The following is a 19,227-nucleotide window of genomic DNA, read 5'->3' as shown; positions in this document are numbered from 1 at the left end:
ATGGATGAAATCAAGTGCTGGCAAGAGGATGCGGATCTGGGCACGGCCACCCTTCTGGTGCGGTGCAGAGTACAGAGCAAACCGCCAGGACCTATCAGAGCTGAGCTGCTTATGATCTTTTTTTTTTTTTTTAATTATTATTTATTTTATTTTATTATTTTTGGCTGTGTTGGGTCTTCGTTTCTGTGCGAGGGCTTTCTCTAGTTGTGGCAAGCGGGGGCCACTCTTCATCGTGGTGCGCGGGCCTCTCACTATCGCGGCCTCTCTTGTTGCGGAGCACAAGCTCCAGACGCGCAGGCTCAGTAGTTGTGGCACACGGGCCTAGTTGCTCCGCGGCATGTGGGATCTTCCCAGGCCAGGGCTCGAACCCGTGTCCCCTGCATTAGCAGGCAGATTCTCAACCACTGCGCCACCAGGGAAGCCCCCATGCTTATGATCTTTTGACCTAAGAATCCTACTTCTCGTAACGCCTCCTACAGATGTAGTCTCATACATGGGCCAAGACGGGTGTTTTTCACCCTTTGCAGTATTGACATTTCAGATCAGACTAGTGCTCTGCTGTGGAGGCTGTCTCGTGCATTGTAGGACATTCAGCAGCATCCCTGGCCTCTGCCCACTAGATGCCAGTGGCACCCCCCTCTCATGCAGATGTGACAACCAAAAATGTCTCCAGACATTGCCGAACGTCTGCAGGGGGGACCACTACTGCTTGAAAATCACTAGTGCAGGAATGTTCACTGTAGCACTATTTGTAACAGAAAGAAAGTTGGAATTACCTTTGAAATACCTCTCAGGAAGAAACAGTTAAATAACATTACATCCATACTATACAGCTGTTCGAAAACATGTGGTTAAATTACAGGTGCCAGCATAGTTAGAGGTCCTTGATCTTATGTGAAAGAAAATGCAATACATACCATGGTATGATTTCTCATTTAAAGCTACACATGTTAGTAGCTACAAGGAACGAGTCCTGTAAAGACATATCCTCAACTTAACAATGGTCACCTTGGGGGTTAGATGAAGATTAGCTTTTTGTTTTTATTTTTTTAATGTACATACTTGTACGTTTTGAATTAAATACAAAAATAAGTCTTCTGTTTAAAAAGTACAAGAAAGAAAATCAACTATCAAAAAAAAAAAAAAACTGTGTTCAGGGAAAATTAAGTACTGGTGAGTTCCCTTGGCCACTCAAACACTAGATGAAGAGCTGTGTAACTCGTGGTCATGAGAAGGACCACTTCATCCTGCCAAGAAAATCAAGGCCTGGATTTCATTTTCCTAAATGTCTGATTGAAAACTGAAGATTTATCTCAGAATTAAAACCTGTAACTAAAAATTAGGGCAATGTAGAAGTGAAACAAATAAGGGATATCTAGAAATAACCAATAAAATATCTTAGATAACAGTTCTGATCTCAGGAACCATCTTTGCAGTCACTGGTTTCAATCCCAATCACTGTAAGTATTGTCTCTCTTCTAGTAGGTAACATGTTAATCTCCCTCCTCCCGGTTTATTTCCACCGGCTCACTGTGTTAAGGATTACTAAACTCTGATCCTCTGAGAGAAGGTGATGTTGTTTTACAGATTAGGGTAGCCCTGCAAGGCCATTCCAGAAACAGAAGATCTGATAATGACTAGTTTCAATGGCAAGAGTTAATTAAATCCGCTGGCAGAGCTGCAAGTGAATCATCGGATACAACAAAAATTGCTTCCCTTCCCTCTCCATCCTCCATCTTCCTGCTTAAATAAAACAAACAGTTCAATTTAAATCACAGAAGCTCTTTCCTCCGACAAGGAAATGAGTAGCTTTAAAAGGAACAACTTTAATCTGCCATGTGACAAGGATGGTAAACCATTGAATAATTAGTTTCTGCAGGTAACGGGGAATCAAGGGAAGCAAGAAGCCCTTAAATTTTAGTATTAAAACCAGGCAAATTTAAGATGAAAACTGATTAGGCTATGGTTCAGTTGTCTTCCCCACACTCTACATTATGAAGTCAAAGCCACTGAGTTTGCACAAAGGTAACCAGCACCCAGCAACTCCTGCTTCAAAGCAGGGGAAGGCAGGACCAGATGTCACTCCACAGGGGAGTGGGTACGCAACCACCACTAGACACAGTTCGTTTGTTTCTGCGTGAGAAATGAGTCAGCCAGCTCAAGGCAGGCATGGTGCCTGTGATGAACATGGATAGCATCTTAAGCCTGTTGGAACAAACACGTAGGCAAGGTATACACAGCACAAGGTATAGTCGCACTTTCTGAAAAAGACTCTGCTTAACTCCTTGAACCACACAAAATAATAATTTTTCTTACTAAATTTAAAAAGCAAAATGATCCACAGTCATCTCTGTAGCTGGCCCAGGGGCCATTTCCCTACCCTTTCGTATAGAATGACACAAGAGAGGTTTGTACACACAGCCTTTTCTCCCTAATACACCCACAGTTCTTCAGGAAATATCGCAGCAGCTGTCCCAGAGATGTGCCTGGTAGCAATTTACAGAACTAAGGGTGAGGACAGAGTTCATTACCAAGTTTCTTTGTGTCAAAATCTTCACTATAGCATAACAGGATGGTTACTAAAGCAAAACAATGAATATATAATCACTGGGGCTTCAAAATTGAGAAAGTCCCTTAGATATATTTTAAGGGCATTAAATATAATTCACATATAGTTATTTCACTCATTTGACAAATATGAGACCCACCTACATGTAAGGCAACATGCCCACCACTGGGGCTACAGTGGTAAATAAAAACAAATAGCTCCTGCTTTCTACTCCTAAAAAGTTAGTGCCAAGGTTTGACGGAGAATCTTCTAATTCCTCAAAATCTGCAAATTAAAACTATCAAACAACATCCTAAAGAAACAACCATTCTAACTACATGGCTTAAACACAGGATATCTATGGACCATAGCTGAATGATTCTTCACTGAAGTAAAGCAAGACTGAAAAACTATCTCTGTACTGGACCCAGAAAATTACTTCCAAAAGCACTGAAGGCAGTTATCACTGGAGGTCAGAGTGGAGATGGGAGAGCAGAGAACCTAGAAGCTGCCCTTTTGTTTATCAGGGCCTCCCTCATCAGGAGTGGATTAAGTATCATTTGTTTTCCATTCATGTGTGAAAATTTGAAGTTCCCTTTGAGATTAAGGTTTAGCCCCAGGTTTATATGAAATGAACACTAAGATATCAAATCACGGGAATTCCCTGGTGGCGCAGTGGATAAGAATCCGCCTGCCAATGCAGGGGACATGGGTTCGATCCCTGGTCCGGGAAGATCCCACGTGCCGCAGAGCAACTAAGCCTGTGCGCCACAACTACTGAGCCTGCGCTCTAGAGCCCTCGAGCCACAACTACTGAAGCCTGCGCTCCACACCAAGAGAAGCCACCGCAATGAGAAGCCCGTGCACCGCAGCGAAGAGTAGCCCCCACTCACCGCAACTAGAGAAAGCCCACGTGCAACCCACCGCAGTCATAAATAAATAAACAAATACATTTATTTTATTGATTTATTAAAAATAAAAAGTATATCAAATCACAAAGATTTTCCGGATTCCCAAGTACCATACAAGAAGTGATCATTACCATGTTCAGAAGGACACGAAGTACCAAGACAACCTACTCTGTTTTTAAGATCCAAAGGGGAAAGCATGAAGGCCCCCCACACACTCAGGAATACTCACTTAGACTGGGTCTGTTTGGTAATGTTCCGAATGGTAGCACCTTCTTTTCCTATAATAGCTCCAACGAATTGGGTGGGAACCAGCAGACGTAGAGGCAAGTCGCACGGCTTCTGCTTGGACATGGATCCTGGAGACCCCTGCCGCGATGAGCCCCTCTGCCCAAACCCACGGCGACCTCGGGGCTGCTGCGAGGGGTTCTGCTGGGCAGCCATTTCGTCAGGGATGTAGGCCACTTTCAGTGTGAAGTTCTCCAGCTGGAATCCATTCAGTTTGTCTAAAGCTCTGAAAGTTGACCAGGAGCAGGGGGTGGGAAGAGGAACCGAGCTATAAAACAAACCTTTCAGCAAAGCAATACCCACCTCTTCCACTCAGGATTACTGGCTCTAAAACTTCTGAATAAAGCCACTGAAGAAGTAGCAAACCCAGAACACACATAACACTCCCCCCCCACCCCCGACCTGCACTTTTCCTTTGAAGGACACATAGGAAAGACCAACAAGTTTCCAAAGGGAACATATTTGCCATCTACCAATAAAGTAAAAAAAACACTGTCAAACCCTGACTAGGGAATTCCCTGGTGGTCCAGTGGTTAGGACTTGGCGCTCTCACTGCTGAGAGCCTGAGTTCAATCCCTGGTTGGGGAACTAAGATACCACAAGCCGCATGGTGCGGCCAAAAAAACAAAACAACAAAACACAGAAACAAACAAAAAAACCAACCAACCAACAAACAAGAAAAACAAAAAAAAAACCCCACTCTTGACTAAGCTATTACCCATAAGGTCAGTAACAGCCTATGAGCACCGGCACAGCAAGAGAGGAGTGGGCAGTCCTCATCCTGGCCAGTTTTTCCAAATCAGAATGGAAAGGATGTAACGAATACACGCCTCCCTTACTTCAACCTCTTAAATACAAATATTTAAAACATTTTAAGAATCAAAGGACAAGGACTTCCCTGGTGGTCCAGTGATTAAGACTCCACGCTCCCAGTGCAGGGGGCCGGGTTTAATTCCTGGTCAGGGAACTAGATCCCACATGCTGCAACTAAGACCCGGTGCAGCCAAATAAATAAATATTTAAAAAAAAAAAAAAAAGAAAAAAAGAATCAAAGGACAAAAACCTCTAAGCTACTCAGCGGAGATGGGTAGGATTTAATACTCAGATTAATCAATCACTATCAATTCTCAATACCTATTATGAGCCAATCCCCAAGGGAGTAAGCAGTCCCTACCCTTGTGGAGTTTATGATTTGATTCGGGGCAGAGAGACAAGGGTGGTAGTGAGCCAAAAAAAGCAAATGAAGCTGTTTTCTACCTTACCTATCTAACCATCCATCCATCCAAGCATCCATTCATCTATTTTGAGAGGAGATTTACTTTTGTTTTGTTTTTTTTCATTTTTGAACCTTATCATGGAAAAGTACCCAATCTTAAGCATACATCTCAATGAATTTTCACAAGGTGAACATGCATATCCAGATGGAGAACTAAGACACACCAGTGTCCCAGAAGCCCCACCAACCGGTACCTCCTTCCAGTAACTGCCCCTCCCCTAGGCTTCTCACACCATAGATTAATTTTGCCTGTTTAAATTTCTAAATAAATATATATGAGTAGACATGTAATCTCTCATGTCTGGCATCTTTTACTTACCTTGTTTATAAGAGTCATCCAAACTGTTGTGTTCTAGCTTACCTACATATTCTAAAAGTGAAAAACTCAATAAAAAGTTGACGGACGATAATATCACCAAGGTTTCAAAAGCATACACAGACATAATCCTAATAATACACACTCCCAGAGCACAACAAAATTAAAAAACAGAAGGCCTCACACTCTCTCTAGGTTTACTCAGATTCTTTGCTCAGATGGTGTTCCAGTGGGCCCTGAGTTCAATCCAGGCAGGGACAGAAATACAGGCATGAAATGCTCTCTGTCTAGTTGCTCAGAATGATCATTTCTGGTTCACATACTGCTTTCCTTATCTGGAGATCTTTCCATTTTTGACTTGGATGGAAAGGGTGGCGGGGGGAGATAGTCCCAGCACCAAAAAGGGTACCAAAAGCATGAAACTGCATGGCAGACCCAAGCAACCAGACAAGGCATACCAATGTTCTTAGGACCCAGAATTCTGCCCTTTCTCACTCCAATCCCCTGTTCCATCACTGTCCTATAGTGCCTTGCACACGAATGAACTCTTATTAGAAAAGATCCCAATCATACAGGAAAACAAAGTATCAGGAAATTTCTGTCACCATCACCAACCCTCCAAGACCCTTCCCAGAGTAACTGTTAACTGTGATAACTTCTGCAAACGGACCAGTTCTTTCCATATGTTCACACAGGTGTGTACGTGTTCAGTACCCTCTTTAAAAGCGTAACTGAGATCATGATATACATTGTCTTGTGACTTGCTTTTTTTCCAAATACGTACATCTTGGGATATTTCCATGTGATTTTTGTATCAGAGGGCATTCTTTTCTAATGTATATATAACTGAATCACTTTGCTATACAGCAAAAGTTAACACAACATTGTAAATCAACTATACTTCAATTTTTAAAAAGTAGCTAAAGATGGCATTCTTTTCATAAGCTTCACAGGTGATAGAAGGCACACAGCAAAACTTGTTTTACCGATGCCCTGATACAAGAACCTTAAGTTAACACATTTTTCGTTGCTTCTTCCCTCTCCCCTTTTTTCTTAAGGAATATGTGGATTAAGGGCCCTAAAATATGTTGGCTATTTCTAAAAGAAGACAACAGCTGAGTGATTTTATTAATATCAATGATGTATATTTATTACAGGAAGTTGGAATTACAGAAGTTTCAACCAATTAGATATTCATTCAAAGTAACCTTTTTTTTTTTTTGCCCACGCTGGGCAGCTTGTGGCATCTTAGTTCCCCAGCCAGGGATCGAACCAGTGCCCTCAGCAGTGAAAGCGCAGAGTCCTAACCACTGGACCGCCAAGGAACTCCCCATTCAAAGCAACTTTAAACCTTTTAAAAGCCCAGAAGAAACAGATCATTGAAGGTTCTTTCAGAGACATAAAGAAAGCCAAGCCCAATGTAGGAATCAACTATACCTACAGGCATAAAAGGCAATACAGTCCATAGTAACATCCTTTCCCACTATAAAATTGAGTACTGCCAGCTTCAGAAGAGGGTAAGTAAAGTTTGATTCTGGAATTAAGTCAGTAATGTTATCACAAAAAGTAATTAGCTTCTTTCTTGAGTGAGAGAGGCAGGCAGATAGACGTCCTTCTCTATGGGAATAAACAGAGATAAACATGTAAGTCACCAGATGCTTTTATGTATTCTGGGGCTATCCAGATAAGGTCATGTGTGTCCCAAGAAACAACTCTCTCAAATTGGCATAAACTGTAATTCCAAACTTCACTGTGCTGCTTTAAAAAGATTTCTTGGAGGGGAAAAGAAAAGATTCTCTCACTTGGGAGGTCAGATAGCACAGTGCTCCAGGACCCAGTGCGCAGTCTGGGTCCCAAAGGCTCTAAACTCAGGCTGCTCCTGTCAGAGAGCAGACAGCACACACTGTGTATATCCCACTGCTAACTGCCAAGGAAGCAGGGTTCCCAACCCCTCAGCCCACAGTGCTCCAAACTTGGACACAGCTAGCTGAAGGTACAGGAGTAACTTAACTGCAAGCAATGACTTTCTCATGACTGAAGGTTCCAAGTTTCTGAATTTTAAGTCAACCACTATAACCTTTCTATGCACAAAGCTTAATATTCAGCAATACCATTTGGTGGTCTGCTGAGTTCAGGGGAAACCTTAATAGTATTTTCACCAACCCTACTGTACATGCAAGACGTGTGATCAACAACTGTCATCATAATTACTCAAAACATACACGTTCAGCTCAACAGAACTCAAGGATGTTTATCCCACATGTGTACTACTCAGGATGCTGTTTCTCATCATTACTTGCCTCTACTCTGATGCAATTTTAAGAGTCATTCAGAAGATGGTGAGTAGTTTTGCTAGGTGGTAGCTCTTAATTGCATTGCTAAGTTTATTGGGATAGATCACAGTGTAGGACTGAAAGGGCCTTGAGAGAAATAATAAGTAGTTTATCTCAAGGATGAGAGAGTAAGAAGAACTGAGACCCAGAGAAGTTAAATTTATCCAATGGTACACACATACAGAGCTGAGCAGTGAAAAAGAGACCCAAATTCTAGCCCAGCTTGAAGACTAAGTAGCCATGGAACCCTGGAAAAGTAGTTTTGTTGTTTGGCATTAGCCTAGATTTACGGTCCCTTTCAACTCTAAATTCCATGTCTAAAATCTCTTTTTCTTATTCCTAGACCTCACTGCTGGGTATCTCATAGATCCTAACAAAATGAGGCTTAGCCATTATTGAAAAGTCATACCATTCCATTTTCTCCTTGTACCAAGAATAAGCGGCTGAGACATACAATTCAGCAATAATTACCGAAAGCCTGATAATACCACTGCAGGGATGCACCTTAAGGAAACAGTTATGGACAAAGCCCATATATTTACCTACAAAAGACTTCATTACTAAACTAGTTCTAAAGGCAAAAAAACTGCAAACAACCTAGATGCCCAGTAGAGGACTTGGCTACATAGACTGTGGTAGGGATGAAATACCAGATAGAGATTACTAATAGTATAAATATAGTTAATGCAAAGACAACCTGCACAACTCTATAGAATGATCTTTAGCATTTTAAAAGTTGTAATGCATGGACAAAGTCAAACAAACTTGATGGCAAATTTCACAGTGGTTATCTCTGAATGGCAAAAAGGGCAACAAATTTCTTTGTCTCACTACCTGGTCTGTTGTTTCTTTTTCCAGAATAAATCTTCTATTTACATAATTTTCAAAGCTTAAGGGTAAATATCCTCCCTTTAGCCATCAGCCAAGTTGTTTCAAACACTTCTGTGTGTACCCAATACAAATCTTCAAACTGATATAAAAAGATATGCAATAATAGCTTCAATATATAAACTATATTCCTATTCCCCAACAAAAAAAAACACACACCAGAAATAAGAACCCCCTGGACAACAAGGTCCTACTGTATAGCACAGGGAACTATATTCAATGTCCTGGGATAAACCATAATGGAGAAAAACATAAAAAGGAATATATATATATATATATATATATATATATATATATATAAAAAACTGAGTCACTTTGCTGTACAGCAGAAATTAACACAGCATTGTTAAATCAACTACACTTCAATTTTAAAAAATAAAATAAAATGCCAAATTTATCTTTAGAAAAAGCACCTCAGATAATAAACAGCCCCAACTACAAAAAAAGAAAAGAAATAAGAACCCTAAAAAAAAGAGAACTAAATACCTACTAATTCTGAAGGGTTATTTCTTTGTCACCCATTACAAATCTTCCAATGAACACTGTCTTTGTTATCTGAGCATCCCTGGAAGATGGAAGGAATAGGTATTCCAGAGACCCAAGTCTCTCTTGCTTCCAAGAACAAGAAACACTAAATACATACTCCTGTTTTTTTGTTTTTTCATAAAGTGCTTTGATCTTTTTTTTTAATTCATATTTTTTATTTATTTTTTAAAATTTATTTATTTATGTTTGGCTGCATTGGGTCCTCATTGCTGTGCGTGGACTCTCTCTAGTTGCAGCGAGCAGGGGCTACTCTTCATTGTGGTGGTCTCTCTCGTTGTAGAGCACGGGCTCTAGGTGCGCGGGCTTCAGTAGTTGTGGCTCGCAGGCTCAGTAGTTGTGGCTCGCGGGCTTGTTGCTCTGCGGCATGTGGGATCTTCCCGGACAAGGGCTCGAACCCGTGTCCCCTGTATTGGCAGGTGGACACTTAACCACTGCACCACCAGGGAAGCCCCATACTCCTGGTTTTAATAATTTATTTTTTAAGTTTTCATTATTTTTACTCATGTATTATTTTAGTAAATTAGTAATTTGAGGCTCAAGGTTAAAGCAAATGCATGCATTTCCTAGTAATATTGGCACTGTTAACCTTTGATTTTTTCTTAGCCACAAGGTGGCAGGAATTTCCATGTTAAATTCTTAGAGACATAGCCTTATTGAAGAATCCTCTTAAAAGTGTCATTCATAGAGCTTAAAAAGAGGCTTTTGAACTTGGTCCCTAACTCCTGAGGGTCAGTGGCCAGTCATTATCTGAAATGAAGTATCCTGTACAATAATGGGGTGTTATCAACAGCAGTGAAAAATGTTGGGAAAATGTGTAATAGTTGCTAACTTAGGAACTCTTACCACCTTCCCATTTTACACATAGGGTTGAATTAAGACAGTTTAAGTTGACCAGAGTCACAGCTAGAGAAGTGGCACAGGAAGTCCATTCCATGGAATTGGACTCTGGAATGTATCCTCTTAATCTCCACGCTCTACTCACTCCCGCACAAGCACATCCCAGTTACAGAGATGCCCACGTAACAGATGCTATGGAGAAAAAGAAGTCAGCTGAGAATGTCACCTCAGCCCTTATCACCTAAAGAAGTGAGCTTTGGATGGCTGCAATGGAAAAGGCAAGAAGAAATCATGCCAGGTTAGTTTAGGCAACAGTCTTGCTGGAGCTCAGAGAACAGGCTCTCAGGGTTCAGCAGAGCAAGGCCTGGACGGACCAGCCTTCCCCAGCTCAAGCCAAATCTAGCTGTTCTTTAGGTGCCCAGAAGCAGTGGGTTGAACAAGAATTATTATTTACAGTAAATTATTATTTACTGTAAATTATCAAATTTACATTTGATAAGACCACTGTCTATAAATATGAGCATATATGCATGAATATATTAGTTTCTTGTCAGCCCTCATTTTGTAGCTGAAAAACTGAAGCTCAGAGAGGTCAAGATTACAGTCAGAGCTGCCTGACTTCAGGGTCCATGCTTTCTCCACTACATCGAATGCCTCTCAAATAAAATTAATTCTCCTCAAAGAATGATAATGCACTTCACATCTTTTTAAAAAAACTTACTAGAAAACTTTAATAGTTTTCATAACATTGTACACAAAATTGATTTGTCCATTCTTTAAATCTATTAACTTTCTCTGAATACTCACTTATTTTCTAATTCTCTTTGATCTTTGGAATTCTTGAGGGGGAGACAACCCAGTATTCCTAGAAGGAAACTCAACTTGGACAGGAATTAAATCAGGTGATCCCTCTCCAAATACTTTTCCAGCACTGGAAGGCCCATCCTTGAGGACAGAGACTTTGCCTCTATGCACTGGCAACTTTTGGTCAATAATTGGTACTCAATAAATGTTAATGGGTTGACTGCTAGAATGAAGGACATGATGATTTTTCATTCACTGAAATGCCCAGTTTATTTGTTTAGATTATATAACTGCCTAAACGACAAACTCCTCACAGTCTTTTCGTCCCTCCTTGTGATCAACAGGATCCTGACAATCTCTAACAATCACTACGAAGTGCTTTTAGAATTAAAATGTCTCCACATTCAGCTTGCTGTCACGCTGAGAGTACCTTCAGCAGTCATTCTGCCTTGGCTAGCAGTCTGCCCTTCCCATGCCTGTACTCTTAATGCTTCGGAATTTTTACAGGGGGTTGTGGGTGCTAAATGTCAGCCAGTCCCCATGAAGGCTCACTCCAAACATCTGCAAAGCTATGTGGGTCTGTCTCCAACATGCGCGCTCCCGTACAGCCGTGTAACTGTTAAATTAGACACTTCCCCTCTACCCAGCTAGCCTCACATAAACTGTCAAATAACACAACTGGGACAGGCCTCTGACAATCTCCAAATATCCTTGGGTTTATCATGCTGTCCCTTATCTCCCATCTAACACAGAGTTGGCTCTACCAAGTAATATTTATTACAGTCTTTGTTAAGACTAACACATGTAAATGAATGGAGCGCCTGCGTTCTCACTGCTCACTTTTACCCCCAATCTACTTCAGGTAAAAAATATGAAATTTTCTTGTTATTCCTCTTATATCATGATTGAAGAATAAAGTTTGTAAGAAATCAGTTTGTTTTACAACATATACCACAACTTCTATAATGTCCTCACATAAACTGTTAACATTTTTAAAATAAATGAACAATACAAACAGAAGGAAAAAATGAGTATTTTAAGATATATTAAGAGCCTCCACAGACATGGAGATCAGACTTGTGGTTGCCAAGGGGGGTGGGGGGGAGGGAGAGGGATGAACTGGGAATTTGGGGTTGGGAGATGCAAACTATTACATTTAGAATGGATAAACAGCAAGGTCCTACTGTATAGCACAGGGAACTATATCCAATCTCCTGGGATAAACCATAATGGAAAAGAATATTTAAAAAAGAATGTAGATATATGTAAAACTGAGTCACTCTGCTGTACAGCAGAGGTGGTACAACATTGTAAATCAACTATACTTCAATTTAAAAAAATCAGAAAAAATATATTAAGTCTCATATTAAAACATTAAAAGTGAATCTCGCGTCTTGCTCCTGAGAAAGAAAAGTGAAATTAACATAATTAGATACTACTTTTCACCCACTTGATGGGCAGAGTTTGATAAAGCCCTGTGTTAGGGAGAATTAAGGAGAAATGGACTCTCTCACAGTGCTGATGGGAATTTAAACTAGTTCAAGCTTTAGGAAGGATAACTCATCAATATCCAACAAAATTTTTAAAATGCACATCCATCTTGACTCAGCAAATCTACTTCTAGGAATTTAACCTATGGCTCTACTCGCACACTTGCAAAATGACTGCAAAAAGGATTCAATACATCATTGTTGATAACTGCAAGAGAACTAAAAATCCAATTTGGGAATAAGTCATTCCATATCCATACAATCAAATTCTATGCAACTATAAGAGATATATTTACATGTATAAAACACTCAAATGTTATGGTATCATTTGGGTAAAAAGGAGGAAGAATACACACACGTACTGTTCTTCCACATGTTTATCTCCAAGGAAGGGAACAAGGTAGGTGGGAACAACACTGGGAGGAAGATTTGCACTACATACATCTTTAGACCTTTAAAATTCTGAACCATGTGAATATTACCAATTTAAAAAATAAAGTTCCACTTGTGTTATGCAAATTTCCATCTCTATCCCACCCCTATCTTTCTTTTCATAGTCCCTCCATGCGTGGGTGCTGCCTTTGGTAACCTGGCTCTCTTCCCACTCTTGCTGCTGGTTTCGTCTTTCCCCTTTAGGGCTCAGGGTCAGCCAGCATGGTCCTTTCTTTTCCCACACAGAGCACAGACAGTCTGTTCCTGCCTGCACTTTAGCTGGCGGTGGTCAAAATTTCCATGGTCTGCTGACACTCAGCACTGCTGGGCACCTTGCATGCCATCCCTCCATGTTTGTGTTCTGAGCAGATCAGTCAAAAGCAGTATTTGTGGGATCCTCATTTCCTCTCTCTAGTGGTCAGTCAGTTCACTAGATTATTCCCAAGCCTACAGAATTATCTTTTCCTAGGGAAGATTTTTTTGATCTGTGAAACTTTGCCTATTGCATCGGAATATATTTTTTCCACCAAATTACATTAATCCCACTTCTGCACACTCCTAAATGACAACAGTAATGAGAAAAATCAGCGAACAAGAAAACTTAACATTTAACACTGTTGTTAGTTTAACACATGATAAACTTACCAGCTTTGGGCCAAACAGCAACCATATATGTTATCATAACCAATAATAAGGAAAAAAAGTCTTTAATGTAATTTGGCAATGATACCCAGGCCCAGAGCTTTTTGCAAACAGGATGCAATTCAGCTTCATACTATGTCACTATATTCTTGGCATTAAAGATACACTGAAAATGTAATAAAAACTTTAACCAATGTAGGTTCTTATTAGACATTCAAACTTAAAAAGAATTGCAAGGTCAAACTTTGCAAAATAAAGTTTATGTCTGCTACCCACCAGCCCAAAATATAAGTACTATATTTAACCTAGTTATTACACAGAGATTAAAAGTTTCAAACTGCTTACTGTCTAGCTTGCTCCTTACTGGAATAGGTTACATTAACGACTGCAGTTTCCGAGTCAGTGTTCACTAGAGGAAGAAAAAAAATGAAGAGGAAAAAAAAGGTTAGTTTTCTTTCTTCTTTCTTCCTTTTACAAATTTGAAAGCAATTGAGAAGACATGTACCTTGCTCACAGCTTTCCACCACTCCATACTGGACTAGTAAACTATCCAGCACCTAGCAGGAGGGGGAGAGAAAATGACAAATTTTCAATTTCCCACGTTATTAACAAGGGCAGGAATAGGTTTTAAAATCACAAAGGAATTGTGATGGAAATGAGTCCCCCGCCCCCCAAAAAAAAATAACTGGGGTTTGGGACTACAGAAGTGAGGGAAGGGCCCCATAGGGAGCATACGGTGGGTTTTTCTCTTCTGCCTCTCCCGAGGTCCCTGACGTGGAGCGGATTTAACCAAGAAGTATAGGGGCTCAGCAAAATATTCAAAGCTACAGCTGCTGGTCCCTGAGGCTGGAGGACAAGCAAGCATGTAATTCTCATACACACACCACCAACACATCATCACACTTCCTCCTTGTATAGCAAGTCACAAGACAAGGGCCCACGTTAAGTTTTGTCTTTAAGCTGTTCCTTTTCAAAGAACTTCCTTTTACAGCTGGAACAGATGTATCAAAACACACTACTCTCAAGGCAGGCTAGCAAAATGAAGAAAGATATTCTGCCTGGAGTCTTGAACTAAAGACTAATCTAAGTGGTTTATCAATTCTTGGACAGTAGAAAGTATAAAAAGAAGTGAGTCTGTGCTGTCAGTCTTCTAAGCCTACACTGAGTTGGAAAAAGTACAGTTGGAAACTATCTTTCCCGTAGCTGCATTATTGCACATGCATGTTATTCTAATGAAAGGCTGTTAAAACAGCAACTGAATTTTATTATAGTATAAACTGCAGGTGTACATCTCATCCGTATAAACCAAATTCAACTATCATTCGCTTCCAAGAACTGTAACAGGTTTTTCTTGAAAAGTAAAACAAAATAAACTTCTATTAATTTATAGTGAACCATTTACTCATCAATTTAATTGCAAAATTTGAAGGACAGTCCCTTGAGAATGTTTTCCGGCCCCCAGGACACAGTAAACCATTAAGAAACTCACTAAATAAGTTCTTATGGTAATTTCCTGCTAAACTTAAAGCAAATTCTTCTAAAGCAATGTTTATCTTATGTGGTACCTTTCAGGCTTTTATTTTGTCTGCTGAGTCCAGACTGAAATCTATAGCAAGGTTTGTCTGGAGATGAACTTTTTATTTATTTATTTTTTCCATTTTAAATAAGGTTAGCACCTATTTCTGAATGGAATGGTTAGTATTTTCATAGGTAAGTTTTGACATGGGGAATTTCCTGTGGGTGAGGTCTAGAAGCACACTGATCTTTGTCTCAAATTATAGCTACTGCTTAAATCATAAAGCTTAATTTTTTACTTTTAATTCAGAACACTTAACTGACTACATAAAATTTCATTTGTGTGTCTCAGCCATTAGAATGCATGCTCAGCATGAACAGCAAGTTTTTGTTCACTGTACTAGCCCCAGCACCTAAAATATACAGGCAGAAAAAGACATTCAAATAGTTCATAAATGAAGTGAAGCATTCTCAGGAGGAAATACTAGTATAGCTTATTAGGAACAGTACTGTTTATAACAGTGCTCACCTGTTTTAGAGGTAAGTCTGCCGTGCATGTAATGTTGATAAGAGACCTAATTTATAAAGGCCAAAAAATAGGAAACCTTTCACAATGCCATGCAAATAGATAGTACGCAACATGTAATGCCTTTAAAAAAATTTAAACAGCAATCTACTTATATTTTTAAAACAAAAAAAATTTTTAATTCCAATAAATGTTTTCTGTGTAAATTTAAAAATTCTAACAAGGTATTCATTCCAACTTAAATAATTAAAGCAGCAGAAAAGGTACATCTACCATTTAAAATTTAGCTTTTTAATGAAAGCCACTCCAATAGTAGAGCTTTATGAAATTTGGGTACCTTGAGGGGCAGGGGTACGGAGGCAGCTAGAGATGGTGGAGGAGGCGTGTAGGAAGTAGAGGGTAAGTGCCAATTTAATAGATGTTAATTTAAATAAACATCATTCTTAATTCTTCCTAAAAGCAATTTGTTCACTAAATACGTTAGTCTCCACGTAGCTTACCTTACACTACATTAACTTTTACTACTACAGAGAAAACACTACAAAAGTTAAATACCCATGATTTATAAACAATGTTGACTAAACCTACAATAATGTTAATGAAACTAATGCCTCCAGAAGGCCCACTGGCAAAGTGATATATGAATTATATATACATTGATATATGTATACACACAAATAGACACATATATTTATATGTGAATATATATACACACACAGACACAATTAATACAAGTAAATTTTTAACTTGAAAAAAACTGAGGAAATGTCCGTCAAATTTTTCACTGCATATATTATATATAAAGTTTAGTATGTTCAAAACAAAATTGCTTGTAAGAGTTAAACATTCTAAGTAATAATAAATGCTATTGATTGTCAACTGTCCCATGCGTAAAATCTCTAGAAATTAGAAACTACAGTCCTATCCACTAAAAATGGTAATTTTATTGTATGTAAATTAGCGTCCCCATTTCCACAGCACCTTAGCTGACCTAATCCTCGAGATGAAAGCAATGTCATGTTATAATCTCTTCACCGATCTTTATTCTCCCACTAGACTAGTGATTATTAACCATAGTGATGTGATTATTTGTCAGGTGTGTCACAAGTAACTTATTCCTAACAGTTATACTGACTTCATACTCCAGATAATTTATATGTGTATGATCATAGGCTCCAATCCTCCTTATTGGACGTATCTGTTTTAGAAGATGATGGGACAGTGTTGGTCATTACAGTCCAGGCACCCCCTTCAGTGTGGCTCCTCCACACAGGGCTGCACTCGCTTCTAAACTTCGTAAGGGAAGGGACCATGTCTTAGTTACCTGTGAGCCAAACACTGAGGAACAAAAAAAGGTAAGGGAGGGGTTAAAAAGAAGCCACAGAATAGTTTTGGTCCTAAGAGCAAAGGAAACAAATTCCAGGTTCATTTAAAAGTCAATACTGATATAAACAAGTAGGAATTTATCACAAATTCATATAAAAAAGATGCAGACGTGGAAAGTCACAAGCATTCTAAAAACCAGTAAAATTAAAATTAAAAGCAGGATATTTAACACTCTCTTGCCCCAGCACACCTTTCACTCACGCGCACACACACACATACACACAGACCAATAATCTCCTGAACACCAAAACCAGACTCAGACTTTGAGGAGGGGTTACAAGAAAGAAGTCATTCTGCCTATTCCTCATTTCAGCAGGAGCAGGAGAAAAGCCATCGGAGATGAAGGGAGCTTCCTTCAAATACAGCTCAACACATTATACAGAAACAGGAACCAGTTGTTGCCAGATATGGATAAAATCATCCCGGGAGCTTTGTTCTTTTACATCTATCTATAGAAGACCAGCTACATTAATAAACAAAGAACAATTCTATACTGCACATCCCAATAGCATTTCTAATAAATAATGGTACAAATTTCAAATACAAAGTAGTTTTTAGAAATATCTACCTTAATGTAGATTGTTATACAATGTTACCATTATAATTGGATAACATTCAAACCATTCCCTCTGAAAAGGACTTTCAACTCAAGGAGGTCAACATACACAGACCAGGTCCCTGACAACCTCACAAGCCATGTTGCACATCATCTTCATCACTGATAAAACCCAGAGGGAGGGAATTCCCTGGCAGTCCAGTGGTTAGGACTCCACACTTTCACTGCCGGGGCCCTGGTTCAATCCCTGGTTGGGGAACACAAATCCCACAAGCCGCACAGTATGGCCAAAAAAAAGAAAAAAGAAAAAAAAAAAAAAAACACCCAGAGGGAATCTCAGCCTCCAGTGTAACACACAGACCTTCCAGACCTCACAACTTTCTAGTCATCCTCAACTTTCACAAGTTACATCCTCTAACATGGGGAGGAGACTATAATTTAGGATTCCATAAAATTATGTGATCAGAGCGACCAAGAGAGAGAACAGTCCAAGCTACCATCCACTCACACACACCTCAAAGTCACAGAGAAAGATGAACACCAGAAGGGACCCTATTCAGGCAATGCTTGAGACCTGACACCTGTGCCCAAGCCCAATATTGAGTCCCTTTCTCCTCTGCTACTGCGTTTTACTGTAAGAGGCAACACCATCTACAGTTATGTACACCAGGAACGTTGCATTCAACCTTGTTAACTGCACCTGCATCTCCCTCAAGCTCATCAATAAAAGTCCACCTACATATGCTACCTCCTACCTATTGCTCTGGGCCTGCCAGCTGCTTTTTCTTCTGCCACCACCCTAGAGCAAGCCTCCAGCATCTCTCTCTGGACTACGGCAACATGCTCCTAAGTTGTCTCCCATATTCATTTTGTTTCTAATTGTTCTCATAACAGACCGGCATCATCCAGGGTCACGGCCACTGGCTACATGTGGCTATTACGCACTTTAAATGTGGCTAATCCACACCTGAGATGTGCTTAAGTGTAAAACAAACTGCAGACTTTGAATACTTAGTACAAAAAATATAAAATCTCAATTTTAAAAATATTGATCACACATTAAAATTGTAATATCTTAGATATACTGCATTAAATAAAATATTATCAAAATTAATTTTCACTTGTTTTCTCTCTTGCTTTTTTAACATGGCTTCTAGAAAATTTTAAACTATCCAGTAGAAAGCCTGAATTAGCTTTCTATTGGATAGTATTGGGCTAGACGGATTTTTAAAAGCTGAGCTAATCAACTCATACCCTACTGTAAACTCTAAGAACTTCCCTTTGTATTTGGGATAGGATCCAAAGTCCCTAAAGACGACCTCCCTGGTGGTCCAGTGGTTAAGATCCCTGCAGGTTCGATCCCTGGTCAGGGAACTAGGATCCCACATGCCACATGGCGTGGCCAAAAAAAAAAAAAAACAAAAAGCGAAGTCCCTAATGAGGGCCCTGAAGGCCCCGTGTGACCTGCCCATCATCTAATGGCACTCCCTCCTCTCCAACAACACTGGCCTTTTTTTAGTAATAAATTATGAGTGATAACATTTGAGTGCTTTCTAGTAGCAGCACTGTCCCAAATGTTTAATCTGTTTTAACTCAGTTAATCCACACAAATCCCATGAAGTAACATCCTATTTTATAGATGGGTAAGTTATGACATGGGGAAGTTAAACAGTATTTCAACTTGGATAGATAGTTAAGTGATGGAGAAATGATTTAAACCCCAGCTGTCAGATTCCGGAGCTCACACTCTTAACCACTTGGTCAAGTAAGCTACCGCATTTCCCCACACAATTAGAATAAAATATAATGGTACAGACTGAAAGCAATTTAACCCTTACTTTGCTGCAAGATCAAAATCATCCTTTGGTAGGCAAAGAACTTTATCAACTCCCAGGGTCAATAAACTTCCCCACCCATGTTCCAAGTGCTCAACAGT

The 19,227-nt window shown here is 39.6% G+C and overlaps 1 protein-coding gene across 1 annotated transcript in view; it reads right to left on the bottom strand.

Annotated features, from left to right (window-relative positions):
• Positions 1 to 19,227, bottom strand: part of IGF2BP3 (insulin like growth factor 2 mRNA binding protein 3) — a 140,835-nt gene that overhangs the window by 22,413 nt on the left and 99,195 nt on the right. Inside the window, exons 4-6 of the mRNA XM_061197688.1 lie at positions 13,814 to 13,865; positions 13,654 to 13,717; positions 3,689 to 3,970 (exon numbers count right to left, since the gene is read on the bottom strand). Coding sequence (XP_061053671.1) covers positions 3,689 to 3,970; positions 13,654 to 13,717; positions 13,814 to 13,865 — 398 coding nt within the window. The remainder of the gene's footprint in view (positions 1 to 3,688; positions 3,971 to 13,653; positions 13,718 to 13,813; positions 13,866 to 19,227) is intronic.

This window comes from Eubalaena glacialis, chromosome 8 (assembly GCF_028564815.1).
Source record: "Eubalaena glacialis isolate mEubGla1 chromosome 8, mEubGla1.1.hap2.+ XY, whole genome shotgun sequence".
NCBI lineage: Eukaryota > Metazoa > Chordata > Mammalia > Artiodactyla > Balaenidae > Eubalaena > Eubalaena glacialis.
Note: the sequence above shows the minus strand (reverse complement) of the source record. Positions and strands in the feature narration are given on the sequence as shown.